The 21,458-nt window shown below is 45.4% G+C and overlaps 1 protein-coding gene across 1 annotated transcript in view; it reads right to left on the bottom strand.

The window, feature by feature from the left end:
• Positions 1–3,490: 3,490 nt before the first annotated feature.
• LOC147614376 (serine/arginine-rich splicing factor SR45a-like) overlaps positions 3,491–21,458 on the bottom strand; it is a 44,630-nt gene continuing 26,662 nt past the window's right edge. The window contains exons 3-7 of the mRNA XM_086780914.1: positions 5,484–5,585; positions 5,260–5,374; positions 4,883–5,032; positions 4,161–4,221; positions 3,491–4,020 (exon numbers count right to left, since the gene is read on the bottom strand). Coding sequence (XP_086637040.1) covers positions 3,812–4,020; positions 4,161–4,221; positions 4,883–5,032; positions 5,260–5,374; positions 5,484–5,585 — 637 coding nt within the window. The 3' untranslated portion in view covers positions 3,491–3,811. The remainder of the gene's footprint in view (positions 4,021–4,160; positions 4,222–4,882; positions 5,033–5,259; positions 5,375–5,483; positions 5,586–21,458) is intronic.

Raw genomic sequence — 21,458 nt, 5'->3', positions numbered from 1 at the left:
AGGCCATATGTGCATTTATCTACGAGTAAACCATGGGCTATTGGAAATATAGGTGGTTTTGCATCTCACATAATTTAAATTTAAAAATTAACCAAAAAAAAGATTCACTATATAGAGAAAATTAAATGTTACGTACTTAAAGAGACCCATCAAGTGCTTCAGATTCAAAAATTAAAAAAAGTGGACCCATGTCCATTGCAACTACTATTATAGATCAAATGTGTGATTTTAATTTTTTTTCCTTAAAGAATCCCTTTAAATATCTTTTAAAAATCTTATTTGTAAAAAACACTTGTTGAAATTAAAAAATGCTCGTTTTTTAATGTTTTAAATTTTTTATAAATATTGAGTAAATTACTTTGAAGAAATGGAGATTAAAACAGTTCAAATACAAAACTATATCTACTGTGTATCAAACACAAATTCAAAGTAGTGTATACTTCCATACTGTCTAAAACATAAATTAAGAGTAGTGTATAGTTACATACTTTCTAATAGCTAAATACTTTTCAAGTTGAGCACAAGATTATATTTCTAAAAAAAAATTGGTTTATTATAAGATACAAGCATGTTTATAGTTTCAAGCAAGCATGTTTATATAATTAAAACACAAGCATATTTATTGTTTCATCTCTTAGCATCACTCCTCAAAATTGCTTAAAAACCTATCACTCCTCATAATTCCTTGTAATTCTAAAGCTTACTCAGAATTTCCAATTGAAGTTATACTTTTCTTTTGTGAAAATAAAAAATTATAGAAAAGTTTGTGGTATGGTCTTTCATTTTTGGGTTGGTTTCACACATCTTCTCACATACACATCCACATGGACAAATGACATGTACATGTGCACGTGCACACACAAGCAATATGCAACACATATACATGTACAAACACATAAATGAATACATTCTCTCTCTCTCTCTCTCTCTCACACACACACAACACACACACACACACACACACACACACACACACAAATCAAAAGCCACCGACTTCTCCCCAATATACGTGGAGCTACTTAGGGAAGTCAAAGGCTACATGATCCACATCAAGAGATAAGACCATATTAGGGAGTTTGAAAAAATCCCATTACTTTGAAAATTTAATTTTCAACATACTTTTTGGTGTATTCAACATACTAAATCCAAAGTTGTCTAGAATGTAAATCTAGAACCTACTCTTTAAGAGCTTTTCAACGATATGTCACATGAGTTGGTTTTGACAAAAGCTTAAAATGGTTCACCGAGCCTCCATTTTTTATCCTTACGAAAGGGGAATTATAATTTTTTCAAACTCCCTGATATGGCCTTAAAAGAGTTTCACAACCCAAAGATACATGCCATGTACACACGCTCTCTCTCTCTCTCTCTCTCTCTCTCTCACACACACATTGAAACAACATATCTTCAAAAAAAAGGCCAAAAAGCATCCATGTGTACTCAAAGAGGAGGGGGTAGGACAAGGTGCATAGAGTTGATAGAAAAAGAGAGAGAGAGAGAGAGAGAGAGAGAGAGAGAGAGAAGCATAGTGCCTAATCAAAAAAGCAACTGAAAGCAACCAAATGAAAATGCCATTTTTGAATCTTGTATCCAAACAACTCATCACTCAAGGATGCATATAATCTTTTATGTACATGAGAGTAGATTAGCTATGCTGAAGTATCACATTGAATTCAAGAAGTTCCCATGACAAACTTCAATGGATATGCATGTGTTACTATAAATGAGTGTACATGCTTCTGCATGTGTTGTATATTGTATGTGCATATGTAAGTATGTATGTATATTTGTATACAGATGTGTATCTTTGTGCATTGTTTTTTCTTCCATGTTGCAAGGTGATGAGTACATGCATTGCTAGTGTCACATGCTAACTACAATAAGGTGCCACGACGTGAAGGGGAGAACAGCTTTGGAGGAGGGGAAATATTATTGATTTAGGTAAAACTTCCATCTATTTCTTGATTTTTTGGATGTGATGGACAAGAGAGAGTTTACGTGAAAAGGTGAGGATGAATATCCCTCACATTTAAAGTTTAGTAGTGGTGGCAGGCAACGTATAGAGTTGATGTATGCCTAGCCTGACTACAGAGATGACGGTCAAATGACGATGCAACCTAAACTAGAATATAAGGGTGATTAAAACGGTGAGTGTGTAGCGCCAAAATAGCACCACCAATACTTAAATGGAGCTCATGAAAGAGAGTCAGAGAAGTTAAAGTTGCAAGAGAGGATGCCGAACAAGGCCATGTCTCGATATTTAAGTTGGCTTGGTAAAAGGGTGGAGGAGAAAAACAAACTGTCAAAGATGGTGTCAGGAGGCTCAGGAAGAGAGTGCCAAGGTTGCCAAGGATAGTATTAAATAAGGCTCTCTCTAGCCCGTAGAACAAGATGCAGGACGATCACGCTATAGCAACAGTGTCTATGTTTTGAATGCAAACTGTATATCTCCACAGCTATGCCAATCACCACACTGATCGATTGTGCTATGGCTCCCAATTTCTCTGATTCTTTCTCCAAACCCAATCAATGCCTTATTACAAAAAAGGCGAAGGCAAGTACTGTAGACCGATGCATTTCTCCTGAGACTCGTAGTTTATGTAAACTGACACACTTCCCTTTGGTCTTACGATTCAAAGCACAGTCCCACTCATTCACAGCGATGTGCTGGCAGTTATCCAGACTCTCCTTGTTTGTGCTAAAGCTTCCTCATTTGTGTCAACTTCCTCATTTGTGCTAAAGCTCCTCACTGCTAACAATAGCCCCCTTCCTGCATCCAACGCCCATCAAGAAAATGTGTGGACGCTCAACAAAATCGTGCACACCGTGACTCATGAATATGTTGCTCGCTCGGTCCCTTGCCCGTATTTCTCTTGCATGGTTGCTCTCCTTTGCAAGATTTGGAACCAATCCAAATGTATCACCCTTCGTCGAGAGCCTCTTTTCATCCCTTCTAGTGGGGCCCAAGGATGATCTCTTACACGTTGCTCTTACCTCTCTTGCATATTTGCTCTTTTCTGCAAGAATTGTGATTAACCACGTGAATCACTTGTTCTATGCATAGCCATGCTCTTTCATGTATCTTTAAGGGTCCTCACAAGTGCTCTATTGGCAAAGCTTAAAATTTGACCAAAATCTCTCAAGCCTGAAACAAAACATCCAAAGCCATGCCACTGCACCCTCACTGGCATGCAAAGGCTTAGGCACACGAAGTTACACAACAATACCTCAGCAACACACGAGGCCACGAAGATTGTAACCATGAACAAGAGTCTCACAAGATTGTCTATCTCAATGGACACTCTCAAGTGATAATATGGCAATGAGACCTTACATAAGATGGACTGCTCTGGGAAGATAGAAGTATGAAAGATTGCACTCCTGACAGCTGCAATTCGTAGAGACACACAGCCCTTTCAAAAGACTTGAAATAAATCTAGGACATAAAATTTAGCTTCCTTTACTTCTAGAGGTGGCAAAGATACAAGTACATGCAAGTTAGCTTACCTTAATTTCCTTCATAGGAATCTTTGACAAATTATAAACTCCATAGAGATCTGAGATACCAGTAATCCAAACAAAGAAACAGTAGACACCATATATCTTATCTAAGCAATATTTAAACAAGAACCCAAACTTTTTTTCTATCCTGGCACACAAGCTCTCGGTCTCCTAGTGCCACAGGCAAAAACTAGTGTCCTGATGAATGTAATTGGAGTCCTACTTCAGAGCTTTCCTTAAGCCATGCCACTGAGTCCACTGCCCAAAACTACACCAGCCAACGCCCCCAAAAGCATCATAAAGAGCACTACTACCTTGAGTATGGAGACCGAGACGGTGACCTTGATCTTGAATAGCCACGCCTTGGACTGCGGTAAGGAGAATATCCTGGTGACCTACCTCTGTCACGCCCATACCTGTGGCTGCGGTATGGTGAATACTCTGGAGAGTAGTCACGACGACCGGAACGATATGAATCACGTGATGACTCGTAATGGCGTCTGCTCCGATCACCATATCCTACAATATACAACATTGATTCCGTAAGAGTGAGTGTATGTGTGTGTGAGCGTGTGAGCATGGGTTAACGTGTGCAAGCCGGCATGTCACATCATGCGTCCAACAATACTGCCGAAACCAATCCATAAGTGCAACTATACCTGGTCTTCTGATACCAAGGTATCTTCCTGGAGTGGGTGTTCGTGGCCGTCGACGCCTGGCCTGGTACAAAAAATAAACAATCATTATCCAGTGTGTATGTGCTTCTGGGTTAAGCACCCTACTACCATAAAAACAGCAACCCAAAAGAGTACAAAAGACTATCAAGTCTAATATCAGTAGCACGATACCACCACTTTGCCAAGCCTAATTTCATATTGTACAGTCAGTAGGATGTGTTCAGTGTTGGCAACACTATAAAAGCAGCTACTCAGGTGGGCCAAACAGCAAAAGCCATGCTATAACTAGTCTGCTACATAAGCAAGAAAACTCTCGACAACTCTTGGAAATTACGTTGCACAAACCGGTGCAAATCTGTGAGCAAAATATACCCGAACTCAGATGTGTTGCTTAAAGTTGTGGTCATTGTTTGAGCTTTGAGAGGTAGTGTGGCAGGCATGGTATTTGTTAAGTTGGTGCAAAGCAGGAGCTGCTATAATTTGACCAAATGATCTAGTGTTGTAGCTCTGAGATTGATTTGGCCTGCCTTGGCACCAACCAAGCAGCTGAAAAGAAATCTGAATATTTGATTCAAAGTTTCGGCCACTCTAAGCTCTGTAAAATTTACAAACAAAGGCATGATACAAATGTCCAGGCCGACAAAAAAAACAAAAATTATGAAACAAGGCCAACACGAGCCAAAACGTAAGTAAGGTGTCAGCACCTTTTCAACTGTAACAACCCTTCCGTCCAGAGTGGATCCGTTAAGGTACTTGATACACCGTTCAGCGTTTGCAACTGTATCCATTGTGATGAATGCAAAGCCTCGGGATGCTTTCGAACGAGCGTCAACAACTAGTCTGCATTCCACCACCTGACAAAAAACAATTTATAGCTTAGCTTCATTGATTGCAAATGTGGCAGTAGGCGGTTGTGACACATGGCAACAAACAACAGGGTTTCACCCTCCAACTTGATAAAGGTTATTTCCCCTAATTACTGGGCTAACCTACCTTGATAAAGAGGGAACTTGACCCAAAAGTGCATATCTGTTTGAAGCTTTATACGGCAGGACAATCACTAGTAAGCACAAAAACCTACCTTGCCTTCCTTTGCAAAATAATCCTCTAGATCGCCCTCTGTTGTCCGTGTGGACAGACCCGTCACGAAAAGATTATTTCCAGGGTTGGTAGCATCAGGTAAACCATTAGGACTCCTGTCAAAGGGGGGTTCAGTCTCAACAACCAGAACTATCCATAAGCCTTAACCAATCCAGATATATGACCATTCCAAATCTAGAAACAAGAAAAGGGATTCTGGCACACCTTGACCCACTTCGTGATCTTGATGGTGGAGACCGCCCCCTCGCAGGAGGGCTACGAGATCGTGAATGGTACTTGGAGCGCCTAGGAGGTGACACAGAATACCTGAAAGACAAGAAAAATTTACCTTCAAGGGGCTGAAAGATCATAGCAAATCTGGAAACGTGAGGCTAATGTATGTAAAAGGCAGACAAACTGTCACAAAACTCTTCATTGCTTTTGTTTTATACTATACATGTGTGGCATATAGAGCTTGACACGACAGTACGTGTATGGCTTGTGGAGCCTGACATGGTGTGTTTTTCCCGGATTAGCTATCCTCGTGTTTGCCTGTACTCATGTTTTGGGAGGATTCCGAAAGGATTTTGGATCCCTTGAAACTTTACCTGATTGATACAACTGAACAGATGGGTGTTTCTTCCAGTTTAGTTGCACTCATGTGTGTGCATGACCTTAATTTTATATTTGGATGACTTGTTTTGTTTTCTTGGACAATGCCTAAGATTACTAACTATGTTGTCCATGGGATTGGGGACGCCTAGGCACCCTGTGGATGAGCATGTGCACACTTGTTTTGGACTGACAGGTGGTCTACATGTGTTTTACAGGTGGTAAGTGCTCTTGAAAACTCAATTTACAGCTTTATGTTTTCACATGCTAATATTTATTGATGCAGGTCCACATTCACTTAAAAGTGACCGGGCAAACTTATAAGCTGTGCACACTGGGCAGACTATTTTAATACATGTGGCGGCCAAAGGATGGGCACTAGATAGTTTATGGGCTGTTTGCTTGTAGGCACCTCCCTCTGGACCTAAAAAGCACACGATTGGATATTTCTCACAGAGAAGCTCTATTACTAGAGGTGAAGTGTAGTTAGGGCTGGTCGCATGCTTTCCGGTGGGAGCTGGTCGACTGATTTTGGAGAGCAGAAACTGTTGGCCAGCTGGATAAAAGTCTTCCTATGTGCTGGTCGACCAGATCTGAACCTTCTTCCTAGGTGCTGGCCGACTGCTAACAGGCATTGAAAAGCTGCCGATCGACTTCTCCTGGTGGAGCTTGTGTGCTGGTCAACTTGTGGACTATGCCCCTTGTGCTGGCCGACTCCTTCTGGCATGGAAAGATTGCTGGCCGACTTCTTCTAGAACTCCTCAGGGCTGGTCAACTGCAGGAACAGCTTCTTGAGGCTGGTTGATTCTCTATGAGGGCTTGACAAAGTGGCAAGCAGCCATATAGAGTTGTCTTGGGCTGATGTGGGAATGTTGTGGGCTGTCCATGGCTGTCCTACATGTGCTTTAAGCCGGGAAAGCTCTCCTGTTCTGTTAAGGAACACCGAATGCAGCATATGTTTTGTTACTGTTTTCATCTTGTACTGGAAGAATCAGGTGCTAGCCAGTGGAGAAAACACCACTACATAAACAACCAACAATCCAACAGTACAGCACTTTATTCTACTTCATGAAGCAACATCCATAAAGCATCATCACTCACACATCCATTAACAACCATAACTCGATGAATGCACAAGGTTACAAAGCAAACAAAAGTCGGTGGTGATCCCACGGATGCGCTTAACCATTAATTGATAAACAAGGACATCATATCGTTAAGGTCAACAGGGTTGGCAATGATTCCTCCCTGGCACAAATGTAAGAGCGGTTACCATTGGCAAGTTTTGACAACTATGCTTTGTACACACTAGCACAAGCTGGAAGTAGTCTTGCTGAAGATTGCCACACGACAATCCACACACTCATCTCGTTTTCCATCTCCTTCTTCCAAGTCTCCCATTTGTGTCACTGTTTGGCCCCCCAAGTGGCTCTCCCCTATTTCGTGCCAAGGTACGGGAGGGCAAGGAGCTTCATATCGCCCATACTAAAGCCAAGACTCATGTAATCTGCGGGAGGCCATGCCTCATGCCACCCATAGTATGGCCAAGATGCAGAACCCATTGTCATGGATCCCAATTTTAGGCTTCCCACTGAGCCAAATATGTGCTCGGGAAGACCTGACCTACTATTTACAGGTTCCAAGAACAAGAGATATATGCATGTGCACACATCTCTACTTTCTTGAACTTGATTTCCCATGACTTGTTTTCGTGTGACTGCCTGCTATGATGTGTCCAGTTCACGTGCGGGGGACGCCCACCCATGAACCATACAAATGCTCTGTATTTTGACATGGTTTGTGGCCATGTCAAAAACAGGTGGTAAGTATCTTTTTTAACCCTCTAATTATTGGGTAAAGGTTTTACAACCTTTGGGCGTTCACACTTCATTAAATTCTGGACCGCCCACTAGGTTGTGGGCAGCCCAAACTTCGGGCACCCCCCTTTGGTCTATTAAAGCCACCTTGTGCCCACTTCAATGTGTGGGCACTTAATGGATGTGCCCACACATTAAATTTCCCGCAACTCTACCTTTCCTCTCAATTATCAAATCAGCGCAGCTCTCTCTAGCTCGTTCTCCCTATGCAAGTCGACTTCCTCAGAACTAAAAAGAAAACCGTACCTTCTGCACTTTGTTGCACTGTACTGTGCCCGGCCTGTACACTGCTGTACCCTACAGCCGTACCTATACTTGCTGCAGTACCCGCTGTAACCTAACTGTACTGGTTGCTGGACTGTACCCAACTCCTGTGAAGGAGATGACTATCTGCTATACCTGCCCTGCACACTCTGTTGAACCCAACAGTACTTGCTGTATTTTGCTGTACTGATTGTACCTACTGTGCGCCTTTTATTGTTCTCACCAATACCTACTGTGTACCTTGCTGTACCGACTGTATCCAGCTGCACCTTGTAGTACTTTCTGTACACCTTGCAGTACCCGACTGTGCCAGGCTGCAACTGCTGTTGTACCTGACTACATCTACTATTGTACCCTATTGTACCTTGTAGCGTCCACAATACCTGCTGTACCTGCAGCCGTACCCGTAGCCTGGGGTACCTTGTAGCATCCACAATACGTGCTGTACCTGCAGGCATACCCATACCCGTACCATACAGGCTTGCAGCAGTACATGTACCTGCTGTGTTGAATCCGTCTACATTGCTATGTACCTGCTTGAGTACCTGCTCTTCTACATGTGCCTGTTCGCGTACTTGTCACCGTATGAGTACCTATTTGTGTACTTGTGCTTCCAAAACCTACACCACAACCTCTGTGAGGGAGTGAGCCAGTTTGTGTGTGGTCTCAGAACAACAGTTTCGCACTCACTCCGCTCCAGGTGTATGAGGTTGGTGGTCTAGTCTCTTTGACTCTTTCAACGACACTTGCATCGACATTCTACTCCTACACACTCTTGTTTGGGTAGCATGCATTCATTATTTGCATTGCATGGAATATTTGGCTAGAAAGCCCTTGGAACTTTGTACACACGTTAAATACAACAATATTGAGGGGGGTCAGCCCGTTCGCAGCCCCAATGGTGGTGTATTGTGTAATCTCTATCTTTGCAAAGTTATCTTGTGCAGTGTTGTGTACTTTCAGTTAGACGAGCTTGTTGTTCATGAGACAGTGCCAAGGAACATTCACACCTAACCATTGTTATTACAGTGGTATCAGAGCATGGTTGTTTCCCTCTTCTCAATGGGGAAACGGTCATTTGGCCATTGGGCTCCATGTGAACAGCCATCATACACTATAGCCAGCCATGCACACAGTGGACAAGGGCCTAGTTCACATCATACATGGCCAGCCAAGTGGTACACATGCTTCTGATGATTTGGGTAGCCATATGCATACAGGTTATGTGGAGAAGCAGACACATGTGGGACAACATGCTTCTGATGTTTTGGGTAACAGGCATATGCATACATGTTATGTGGAGAAGCACACACGTGGGACAGCACTCTCAAAGCAAACAAGGGATGCATGAAGATGACCCAATGTGTTGAAGGCCGAGATGGAAAGTTTAAAGAGGCAATTGAATGCCAAGGAGGAAGAGTTGAAGATGTTTCATGAGAACCCGCAAAGTGGTCCACATGCTTCTCATGTTTTGGTAACAAGCATATGCATACAGGTTAAGTGGAGAAGCAGACACATGTGGGACATCACTTTCAAAGCAAACAGGGGATGCATGAAGATGACCCAAATGTGTTGGAAGGCCAAGATGGAACGTTTAAAGAGGCAGTTGAATGCCAAGGAGGAAGAGTTGCAGATAATTCACGAGAACCTATAGCCTATAGGTTCATAAGCTTATGGAGGCCACAACGGCCGAGTCTATGATTGCACACACTATGGACTCGTATGGCCAGGGAATTGAGAGTGAACCATTGAGAGGGAGCTCTCAACTATCTCATAAATAAGCAAGTGAGCTTTGTGTCAAAGAACTCCCACGTGAGGAGACAGGTAATAATTTGTCTCGCAAGATCAAGTCCTATGTACACAAGGATGAGGTTTCAATGACTTCAAAGCAAGCCTCTACCCTGCATGGGTCAAGCAAAGATTGAGATGTAGATGCAAGAGAGAGTGGCAAACATGACGGAAATGTACATGTGATGCGATGCATGGAAAGTGTTGGGTGTGTTAGCCACCGTACTTTGCCTATGGAATTGATCAGGGAAGATGTCACATGCAAAAGCTTTGGGAGTTTTCTTTCAACCCTAAACACCATCCTGGAACAACTTGATGCAAAACGCAAGCAAGAGAGATGGAGAGAAGAGAAAGAGAGAGCTGAGTTTCAATATATTCATATAGTACAAAAAGGTGTACATCTTGGCAAGCCTTTGGCTGCCCCTCAAAAGGTAGTAAACACCTAGTCTAACTCTAGTCTAATGACCCTACTCCTAAAGGAGTAAGTGCCTACACAATGAGCAACATGTGCCTTATATAGGCCTTGGGAAAACCTCATTGATTGGTCGACTTGTTGTCGGCCAGGTCCTTGGACAATACATCCTCTTTAGCTACAGCCCACAAAAGCATGTCACCTTCATGAGCTAGCTGACAACCACATGAATCCTCCACAAGGCAGCACAAGCTCTTGGATCTAGTTCTATCTTGTTCTTTATCTATTTCCCCTTCAAAAAATAGCCCTAGGAATGAGCATGCACATGACATCCTCCTCTCCTAAACTTGATGACGGGATTCCAACTTATGTTCTTGGATGACTGTCATCATCCCTTTGTCTTTTCCTTGGACTCCCAAACATGCCATCCTTCCCTTCCTCGCAACCTTTTCACTGAAAAACCCTACCTGGTCTCCAAATCCACCCCAAATCTGATGAAGATCTATGCATCTGTTCCATCTTGTCCCCTAGCCCTTCATGCCTTGTCCCTAAACACTTTCTCTAGTCTTCTAATCCTCAGCATTGAGTCTGGCACTTGGAGGATCATCCTCCCTTGGTAACGTTGCCTAAAAGCCTTTCCTCGTATGTGTCACATGCACTCTGCACTGTAGCGCATGGTGACAAGATGGCTCATCATCATCAGTGCAACATTGTACATTATTAGTACCCTTTAGGATGATAATCATCATAACCCCATTGTAATCCTCAGTCCAGGATAAGTCAAGCACGAGCTACATAGGTCATTCCTCAGCCTTAGACAATCGGTCTGTCAGTCAACCAGTCTAAGTCCCTTAACCCACTTGAAGAGATGCATTCATGCATGTAGAGTCAGTAGAAGTTTAGAGTTTGCATCAGGACGTGTGCATTTATGAATAGCATTCATCCCATATGCATGTAGGCCATCTAGACCATTGCAAAAGCATTAGAATATTACTCAATATTATTCCAATACTTTTTCCATAATTTATAGCATTTAATTGGCATTTTTACATTATTTATTCATTTATCCAGGACAAGATGCAGTCAGCCAGCTCTGTAGCCAGCCGATCAGCATCAAAAGCCCATATAAATAGTCGAGCATATCATTCATTCATTCATTCATTCATATCATATTCAGCCCAAAAGACCTCAACGCTTGGAGCCTTTAGCCCAAGGAGCATAGTTGTTACGAGGCATGCCTCCAACAGTTCGAGGCGTACGACTGCCTGATCGAGGCATCCACAATAAAAATAAAAATAAAAATAAAATTGCTGGTTGGAGTCTTTAAGGGCCCAAGGCAACCCCTCTCACACACACTCTCTCCCCCTCATTCTCTCCCTCCCTCCCTTAAGCTTTTCTCAAGACCCAAAGTTCAAACTTCAAACTTCAAACACACTAGGATGATGATGTTTTTTATACCCACTTTTGGAGCTCTCTCTATACTCTACCAGTTCATTTCATTTTACTTTGTACCCTTGAATCTTGATGATGTATCCAGATGATGAGGATGGACTATTCTGGTCTCATAGGTCATTTTGGCCTTTTGCAGACGTTTAATACAGCTTTCTTTCTTTCACACACACTCTCTCTCCCTCTCTCATACACACCCTCTCTCTCCCTCCCTCAAGGCTCATACATACACACTCTAGTCTCTCTCTCTCTCAACTTTCACTATATATATATATATATAAAACAGACGCCTCTAACGGCTCTAAAAAATACCAGTCTTTCGAGGCGCGTACCATACCCGCCTCGTACCAAACGCCTCTAACAACCTTGCCAAGGAGCATAAGCAATTGGAGCATTCAGCCTATCAGCCATCAGCGTTTCATCCATCAGCACATAGGAGCATCAACGCTTCAGCATTCAATCTTCATTCAGCAAAACGCAGCATCTACCGCATTCAGCCCTCCAGATCACCTTGCATTTTCAGCATACATACAGTTTTCAGCATCCTTATCTGCATCGTTTTGCTACAGCCACTTGGTGAAGGTAAAACTCAGCATTCATACATAGCCTAGAACAGTTCCAATCAGCCCCTACCTCAGCCTCAGATTTGCAGCCTTCCCTCATTCCATTGGGAAGAGTGCATAGGCTCGAGATTGGACATCATTGGTGCTTCTACAACCGTGTACAGTTCAGCCCGACTATTAATCCTCCAAGATATTGTGTTTGGCTTATCGGTAGTCCACCGTCAGTCTCTTCAAAGTAATAAAGCAAATACTATTCCGGTAACGGTATGGGGGGCCCTTAAGTGGGTAATTCAGGACCCCATACGGTGTACAGTCTCTCTCTCTCTCTCTCTCTCTCTCTCTCTCTCTCTCTCTCTCTCTCAAATCTCTTAAAGTTTGAAGTCATAAAGTGGATTGCTAAACTCGCGAAACTCAAGATACAGAAGACAATGTGAGCATTTGTGTGACGGGATCCTCAATTACGAATACTTTCGTTGCATGTTACATTGATATCAGATTCAGCTTGTCCACACACACCGTATCCTAGCGTGAGGACATCCTTGGATGGTCAGATTGCGTTCCTGCACGACCACCGACTTCAGCATTATGTCTACATAGGAGAGTACCCATCAGCCAGAGGACGTCTCCCCCGAAGGAGACCTTGCTCTTCCGACTACCGCAGACACCATAGCTCTACTCAGAGCTGAGAACCAGCTTCTCAGGGAGCGTCTCCAACTCTTGGAGACAACAGCAGCACGTCCTCCTCTGCCTCCAGTAACCCCCAACTTCTTCTTTCAAATGGAACAACAAAGAAGAGAAGACGAGGCTCGACGTAGAGAAGAAAAAGCAAAAGCTGAAGCAAGAAAGCAACAAGAAAAAGCAGATAGACGGGACTATGAGGAAGCCCAACACAGGATTGAAGAAGACCAACGTCAAGCTGACCTCGCCGCTCGAGAGCACCAACGAGAGCTCGATTGAGAATGTATGTTACTCGAGTACCAAAGGGAAAAGGAGGTCATGCATCTTAGATACCAGCACCTCTCTTCAGTTTCCCCAACCTTAGGTGCCACCAACCAACAACGCGCAACATCAACTACCGTCATTCGAAGTCAACCAAATTTTAGTAAGTATGATGGTAAGTGTGATCATTTAGCAGTTAATCAATTTATTCATCAATTTATTGCTCATTTCCATTAGCTAGGATTACAGATCCTCAAGATAGAGTCCACGTAGCGACTCCCTACCTTACGGGTGAGGCAATCACTTAGTGGCAGCATTGGTCTAGTCTTCATATAGACCAGATCACAAGTGTCACAGCTTTTAGCTAGGATACATTTGTTCATGACCTAAAGACCAGATTTCTTCCGCCCCAGTATATGACCGGTCTGGCGGATGAGTTTTATGGACTCAAACATGACGGGTCACCAGTGCTTCCGTTTTCTAAATGGTTATAACTTTGGCACAACAATTAGGGTTATCTGAGCAAGCCAAGATGGATCGACTCATTCGTGGATTAGATCCCAACATCCGGTTCATAGTTCACAACTTTGAACCCAGTACATATGACCGGGCTTTGACTCTTGCTCAAAATGAAGAAATGAAGATGAACGGAGGCAAGCCCAAGCAATCATCACAGTCCAATACCAAACCCCAGCAGCAGCAATCTGCTACGCAGCCACGGAAAAGTAATGCATCTTCTAAAGATGCTAAGAAGGACGGCAATAATAGCTCTAGTTTAGGGGGTAAGAAGGATATAGAATCCAAGCCTAAGAAAACCCTTGAGGAAAAGGCTAAAGCATCACTGGAGGTTATCTTCCTCCAGAGAAGCAAAGGAAATACCAGTCAAAAAACAGATGCTTTTTCTGTCATACCATAGGACATGGTAAGAAGGACTTCCACAAATGGCAAGCGGAGCAAGCCTCCAAAGCTCCTTCTGCCACAGTTGCCACAGCATCTCCAGCCCCACCTACGATCACAAATGCAGTTCAGCTTTTACCCTCTATGCATCCTAAGCCATCCGTGGTATTTGATGCTAGCAAGAGGATGAGAGCGATGCTGCACAGAAAAGCCTCATCCGAGCTTATGGCTCTGCCAAGGGCCGACAGTTTGTAGTCCTATTTGACATGGGTAGTTCTGAGGACGCTATCTCTCCCCAGTTGGCTAACAAGATGAGCTACACATTAGTACCATATCATTTGGATGTGGACGGGTTCACACTTAGTCTCCGCACCCACATATCTCAGAAGGCACAACAGTTTGCCTTTGAGGTTCAAAAGGCTTCATTCCAACAAGATTTCATTGTCTCGCCTCTTTTGGGATGTGACATGATCTTAGGAATCCAACAGTTTCGTCAATATGAGTCTATTCGCGATTAGGGGCATGACACTTTTACTATCTGTAAAGGTTTTCTTGAGCCCGTTATGATGCGTGGGGATAGAAGCATTCTTAGCATCCCATTGATTTCGCACCTCCAGGCCTGACGAGCTATCCACAAGGGAGTGGAAGGGGCACTACTTTATGTTCGTGCTCAGACAGCCTCTACCTCATCTATCTCATCTTCAGTCCCACAGTTATTAGCAGACCTCTTGTCGTCCAGACATCAAGACATTATGCTTAGGGACGATCTTCCGCCCAATCTCCCTCCATCACGTCCTGAGGACCATCATATCGATTTGGTCCCTGGATCAGAACCGGTTTCGCTATCGTCTTTCCAAGACTTTAGAGGGTAAGCTAGAGAGACAATTATCTGAGCTCCTCCGAGCCAGATTCATTCGGCCTTCTTCTTCACCATTTGCTGCACCCATCCTATTTGTCTAAAAGAAGGACAAGTCTGCACGCCTTTGTGTAGACTATTAAGCATTTTATTTTATATTTTTTTCGAGAAAAGATCCTTTCATTAGTTATATAAAAACGCCCGTAGGGCTACAAAAGATCCTCTCATGCTCATAAGAAAACAGAGCAGAGATCCAAGCAAGGCAGCTAGGGAGACTCTCCCTAGGTGCAGAAAAGTACAAATATCAGTACAAAGAACTGAGGGGCTATATCATACAATAGGAGGGGGGGAAAGCCAAACAGGTGGCCTGTAGTGCCAGTGGGGGGAACCTGCGTGTAGGGTATAGAAGGGGCCGCTGCGCCAAGTGGTGTGGAAGGCCTGGCGCCGCAAGATCGCCTCATTCGAGTCACCCCGGATACGGTCATACTGTCCTCGCAAGGTGTGGATTAACTCCTACCAAATCCCCTGAACAGTCTCTGCTGGTGGCTCCAGTCTCCCCTCAAAGGCCCTGAAACACCGGGCTCTCCAGGTGAGCCAGATGGTGAGGCTGGTGAGGAGCTCCCATCGTAGATCCCTCTACGGTGAGCCAGATGGTGAGGCTGGTGAGGAGCTCCCATCGTAGATCCCTCTACTGTGTCCAGCCGGCGGACGAGAAATCCAGTGAAGAAACCAGGCGAGGCTGGCCCCTAATGAATCTGATGGCTTGGCTGTCTTGCTCCGTCTCATAGCCCATAGCAGACCCTGACGAAGTCGACCAAGCAACGGCACCCCACGTATACATACCCTCTGGAGAGAGGGGGGCCAGAATGTGCAGCATCCGCAGCCAAATCTGCTGCGCCTGAGGACAGTCCAATAGGCAATGTCTCTGTGTCTCCATAGGGTGACCGCACCGGACGCAGGAAGACCACTGTAGACAAGCCAGGTGCCAACTGCAGAGCCCCTGTGGGCGACCAGCCACTGGAAAGTCGAGATCTTGCGTGCCTGTCGACTAGCCCAGAGCTTGGTCCAAAAATCCTCCAGGAACTCATGTGAGAATCCCTGTAGCCGCCAATGCTCCGATGCAGCTGGAGAGACCATCCTCCTCGCCGTCAAAATATGTCGCCCCAACCGAACAGTATACTGGAAAAAGGTGATCTCTGTGGCAACGGGGGATGCATAAGGATCATGCCACTCGTACTCGCCAGGGTCCCACTGGAGCCGGGCCAAGGGGCGCGCTGCATATGCCCATATGCGCCAATCAGAGTCCACATTTGCAGGGTCTGGGTCAATATGCCACTTCCGAGAAGCGGCGGCCACTACCCGTATCCTCTGAAAAATGCTCTCTGCAACCAAAGGCGACTCCACCTCCACTCTTTGAAGTCTACCCTCATCCTGGATCTCATAGTAGAGGCATCTACCATCCTCAGTGCAAGCTCTGACAGCAATCAAGATCTCCAACTGTGTAAAGGCTCCCATCCACCGTGGTGCCACTGGCTCGAGAGGCGTGAACCACTCCTCTGTGGAGTGCCTCCTGAATGTCATCCCTCATAATCAGCCCCCCTCTGAAGTGACTCAGCCTCTCCACCTGGATCTCCTCTGGGAGGCTGCAGAAGGCCTGCCAGTCTCCAAAACTACGTGCTGGGCCTGCCGCCAATGGTCCCCAGGCTAGACGAGGCCGAGAACCCAGCATACGACCCTGCTCTGTACGAACCGCTGGGCTCCAGATGAGCGGCTGTCTGGCCCGCCCTCATCACAAGAAGGAGGTCTCTGAGAGAGTCCCGGTCTCAGCAACTCCCAAGCTCGCAGGATGCTCAAGGCAAATCTGTCCTCCCATCCTCTACTGAGGCCTGTCCTCCTCATCTCTATGAAGATCCATCGTATCTTTGGTGCCCAAGTGCCCCCTGCTAGGGGAGCCCGAGCCTGCAGCCGCTGCAAAAGAAGCTCTTTCCAAGGCTCAGCGCCTGGAAGCAGCCCCCGAACAATACGCTTCCCCAATAAGGCTCTACTCTGATCAACTGGATCTATAATGCCCAAGCCCCCCTTGGCCAGCGGAAGTGTAATAACTGCCCAAGCGACCTTAGCCCGGGCTGGCTGACCATCCCACCCAGACCAAAGAAAGTTCCTGATCAGCCTCTGTACCTGGCTGATGCAAGAGCTCGAGAAGATCTAGCAAGACGTGATGTACCACATGGTCGCTACAAGCACCTGATTTGCCACCACCACCCTCCCAGCCAAGGATAGCCGAGCTGTACTCCAATACAAAAGCTTCTTTCGAATGCTCAGAAGAAGCGGGGCAATCTGCTGCTCAGGTGACAGATCTAGTCCAATCTGGCATCCCAAATACCGCACTGCTGTGCCAGGAGGAATCCATCTAAAACCCGGGTCTGGGCTCCATGCCGGAGTGGGAGCGCTACTGAGGCCACTGTCTTGCGCCAATTGATCAATGCTCCCGAAGCTACACTAAAAACCTAAAGCGACTGCTCTGCCCTCTGAAGATTGGCCTCCTGGCCATGCAAAAATAAACCCGTACCCGGACTGGGAGCTGGAGTCCTCTCAAACCAACCTCCTCTGCCGTCAGATACATGCTCATAGCCTTAACAAAGAAGAGAAAAAGAAACGGGGCGAGAGGACACCCCTGACGGACTGATCTGGTCAACTCAAAATTCAGCCCCCGTCCTCCTGCCATCAGCACCTGGCTACGAGCTGTGGAATATAGAGCCGCCACTCCTCGAATCCAAACTGGCTCAAAGCCCAGGCGAAGCATAGTGCCCTCTAAGAAACTCCAATCGACTCGATCGTATGCCTTCTCAAAATCGAGAAGCATCACGACCAGGTCCTCACCGAGAAATCTAGCTTGGGCCGTCGCCTCCCAGAAGGTGAAAATGTTGTCAAGGATACTACGCTCCTTGACGAATCCTGTCTGGGTAGCATGAATCAACTCCCCGAGGAAGGGCTGGATCCTTAAACTCAAGGCCTTTGCTAAGACCTTGTAGACAGTATTGAGGATCGTAATAGGTCTCCAATGCCGAATATCATCTAATACTCCCTCCCCCTTGGGGATAAGAAAGATCAAGCACTCTGAAAAGCTCCGTGGCATCGCCCCAGTGTCCAAAACATACTGAAAGCCCCTGCGGAGGCCTGGCCCTAAAAGGTCCCAATAGCGCATAAGAAAGGTAGGTGTCAATCCGTCCTCCCCAGGGCAACTATGGCGCGGAAGGACCCTCAAGGCCTCAGCAAGCTCAACCTCTGAAAGAGGCTCACCCAGAACTGTACGCATACGATCTGTGACCCTCCTCTACACATGGGCCCACACAGTCTGTCTGCACGCATCCCGAGCCTCAGTGGCTGGCAGGCCAGCCTATCGTGTAAGTGCATCCCAAAAAGAGGAGATCATGAAGCAGGTAAATGAGCTTCTTGAGAAAAGTTTGGTTCAGCCAAGCTCTTCCCCATATTGTTCACCCGTCCTCTTGGTTCAAAAGAAGGATGGATCCTTTCGTATGTGTGGATTATAGAGCTTTGAATAAGCTTACCATCAAGAATCGGTTTCCAATTCCATGCATAGATGACATCCTTGACAAGTTGGATGGATCGGCATGCTTTAGCCGAATTGATCTCGAGAGTGGGTATCATCAAGTGCGTGTAGTGCTTGAGGATGTACACAAAACTGCTTTCAGGACAACATTTGGGCTTTATGAGTATCTTGTTATGCCTTTTGGTCTTACAAATGCCTCGGCAACATTCAATAGAATGATGGATCGCATATTCCGTGGGTACAGAAAATTTACAGGTGTCTTCTTTGTGGCGATTAAGGATAGCTTATGTGTGGTGTCTGACATGAGGCAAAAGGTTTTGGATGAGTGCCATGCTCCTCCATATGCTGGTCATAGAGGCATAATGCCTACTACGCACATGATTGAGCGGTATTTCTTTTGGCCAGGTATGCGGAAGGACATAGAGGCACATGTACGTGCATGTATCACCTATCAAAAGGTGAAATTTGATAGGCAAAAGGCACCAGGTTTGCTTCAGCCATTGCCTATTCTCACGCAGCCATGGAAAAGTATTACAATGGAATTCATTATGGACTTGCCACGCACCCAACAAGGTAATGATGCAATTTGGACAATTGTGGACAGGTTTAGCAAGCAAGCTCATTTCTTGCCGGTCAAAAAGACCATCAAAGCTGAGCATATGGTTAAAATATATCTTGCACAAGTGTTCAAACATCATGGAATGCCGAAGTCCATTGTGGGGGATAGAGATCACAGGACTACAAGTCTCTTTTGGTGGGCCTTATCTGATAATATGGGCACCAAATTGGATTTCTCATCAGCTTATCACCCTCAAACACATGGACAAAGTGAGACTGCAAATTCAGCTGCATTGGATCTCTTGAAATATATTGTGGCAGATCAGAAGTCTTCTTGAGAGAAGCACTTACTGCTTGTGGAATTTGCATACAACAACACGGTACATGCATCTACGGAAAAGGTCCCGTTTGAGAATGTTTATGGTAAGGTGGTTTTGCCACCCATCCTTCGCACAAACAATGAGATATTTGCAGCTGATGAGTATGTAAGAGACTTGGATATTGCTTTTGCTCAGGTGCGGACAGCCATTGAAACCGGCCTCTGATAGAAAACCAGAGTGCGGTAGATTAGCAATCACCTGTCCACTTGTAGTCTAGATGTGAAAAGAACACAGATTGGAGCTAGAGTGCCCAAATCTGAAAACACAGCGACACCTGTTGGCCCCAAAGCTTGGCGCCCCTTGCGGTATTTCTTTATTCAATTATAATAAAATGAATGGCTGAGTACAACACAAAGATCAGCCAAAGAGTTTACACCTGTAAGTCCAATCTGACGGGCCCACAAATCCTTCTCAGCACAGAGGATCTATGCACACAGATCTGTGTCTTCAAACAACACACTGTGCCTCCCTCTGATCAGCCAAGATCACTAAACAGGCCAGCCATGGGCATACATCTGGCATAACTCAAGTGCATGATACATCTTCTCAGCTCAAACATACACGTGCTGTCCAATCTCTGTCTCAACCCTTGTCAATCTGCCATACCCCTCCTCTCACAAGGGGCCAGATAACACATATCTGCAACAGACATCAAGCAGTAGAAAGAGAGATAGATGAACAGAAACAGAGCTTACCAAGTTCAGCTCGTGAAACAACACTGGAGGAAGCAACAACACCAATCTGTACTTGCAGGCACTTGTATCCACAACTCTGCTTCACACGTGTGCTTGTACTTGCCTGTATCCTCCTCCTGATGTTCACTCTTATGCTGTCCTTGAAAATACAGATCTGAAAATCAGCACAGTACCCGTCTGTACCGCCTCGGGATACGTGCCAGGAACTGTACTTGCACAAACAGCCTGCTGTCCACTCCTGTACCAACCTGAATCAGTGTATTCAGGTCTGTCCAGCCACCTGACAAGCGCCGCCTGCAGCTACTCCACTCAGAAAAGCTTGCGTCAGCCCTGTCCGTACACTGTACGGCTGTCGTACAGGGCTGTACGGCCTGTACCTGAGCCTGCTGTCCTCTGTTGGCAGTCGCCTGCTGTGGCAGCCTTTGTTCCTCAGTTCGACGCCGCCTGCAGCAACAGTACAGCAGTCGTACAGAGGTGTACGGCTGTTGTACAGCCCTCTTCAACACTCAGTTCACAGAAAAACAGCAGCAAGAACACATGTACAGCAGCCGCCTGCAACTTCCTTGTGCTTTTCCACGCATGTAATCCTTTTTGCTCCACGACTCCCCAAAAGGGAAGAGAGAGAGAGAGAGAGAAGAGAGAGAAAACTCCAAAAGTGGAGTGACTCTCCCCCAAATTAATCCCTAGGGCCCCAAACTTTAATAAGTTCCTAGGGCCACTAAGGCCTAGGGGCAAACTTTAATAAACATTAAAACTTAATGTTTCTAGTTCCCCCCTTCACACCTAGGGATGTCCACACATCTTAAACTCTGTCCGGGCACCCCCCATGTGAATCATAAAATATTCTGACTCTGCAACCACCATGCCCACACTTGTACTGTTCCATTTTCACAGGGCCATGACATACCCCCCTCTTGAAAAATGGCAAGCGTCCTCGATTGCATTCTGGTGATGCATCAAAATATCCAAAGTGAAATATACAATATGGCAAGATCAGCGTCCCAATCTCTCTAAGCCATACACATGTATCATCATTCACTGCAAACCAATGGCATAGTAATAGTCCAAGTTGTATACCACTGTGAACCATACATATCCACAAAAATCTCCATGTGACTAGTACACATATATCATAGAAGTCCCATAAACAGATGTACTGTCAGCCTCAGTACCTTCGGGTGAGATAAAAACTGCACCAAGCGACCTCTAGATGTCATCTGAGCCTGTCTGTATCAAGGGAGTGGAGGTGCTACCCCCCTCTTGAGCATCAGATAATGCTCCAGACCCATGCTCTACTGAACCTGAATGAGCCACAATAAGAGTCGGCTCTAACTCAAAG

Source organism: Cibotium barometz, chromosome 42, assembly GCF_041138505.1.
Source record: "Cibotium barometz isolate CiBa-2024 chromosome 42, ASM4113850v1, whole genome shotgun sequence".
NCBI classification, from domain to species: Eukaryota; Viridiplantae; Streptophyta; class Polypodiopsida; order Cyatheales; family Cibotiaceae; genus Cibotium; species Cibotium barometz.
This window is presented reverse-complemented; position numbering and strand designations above follow the sequence as displayed.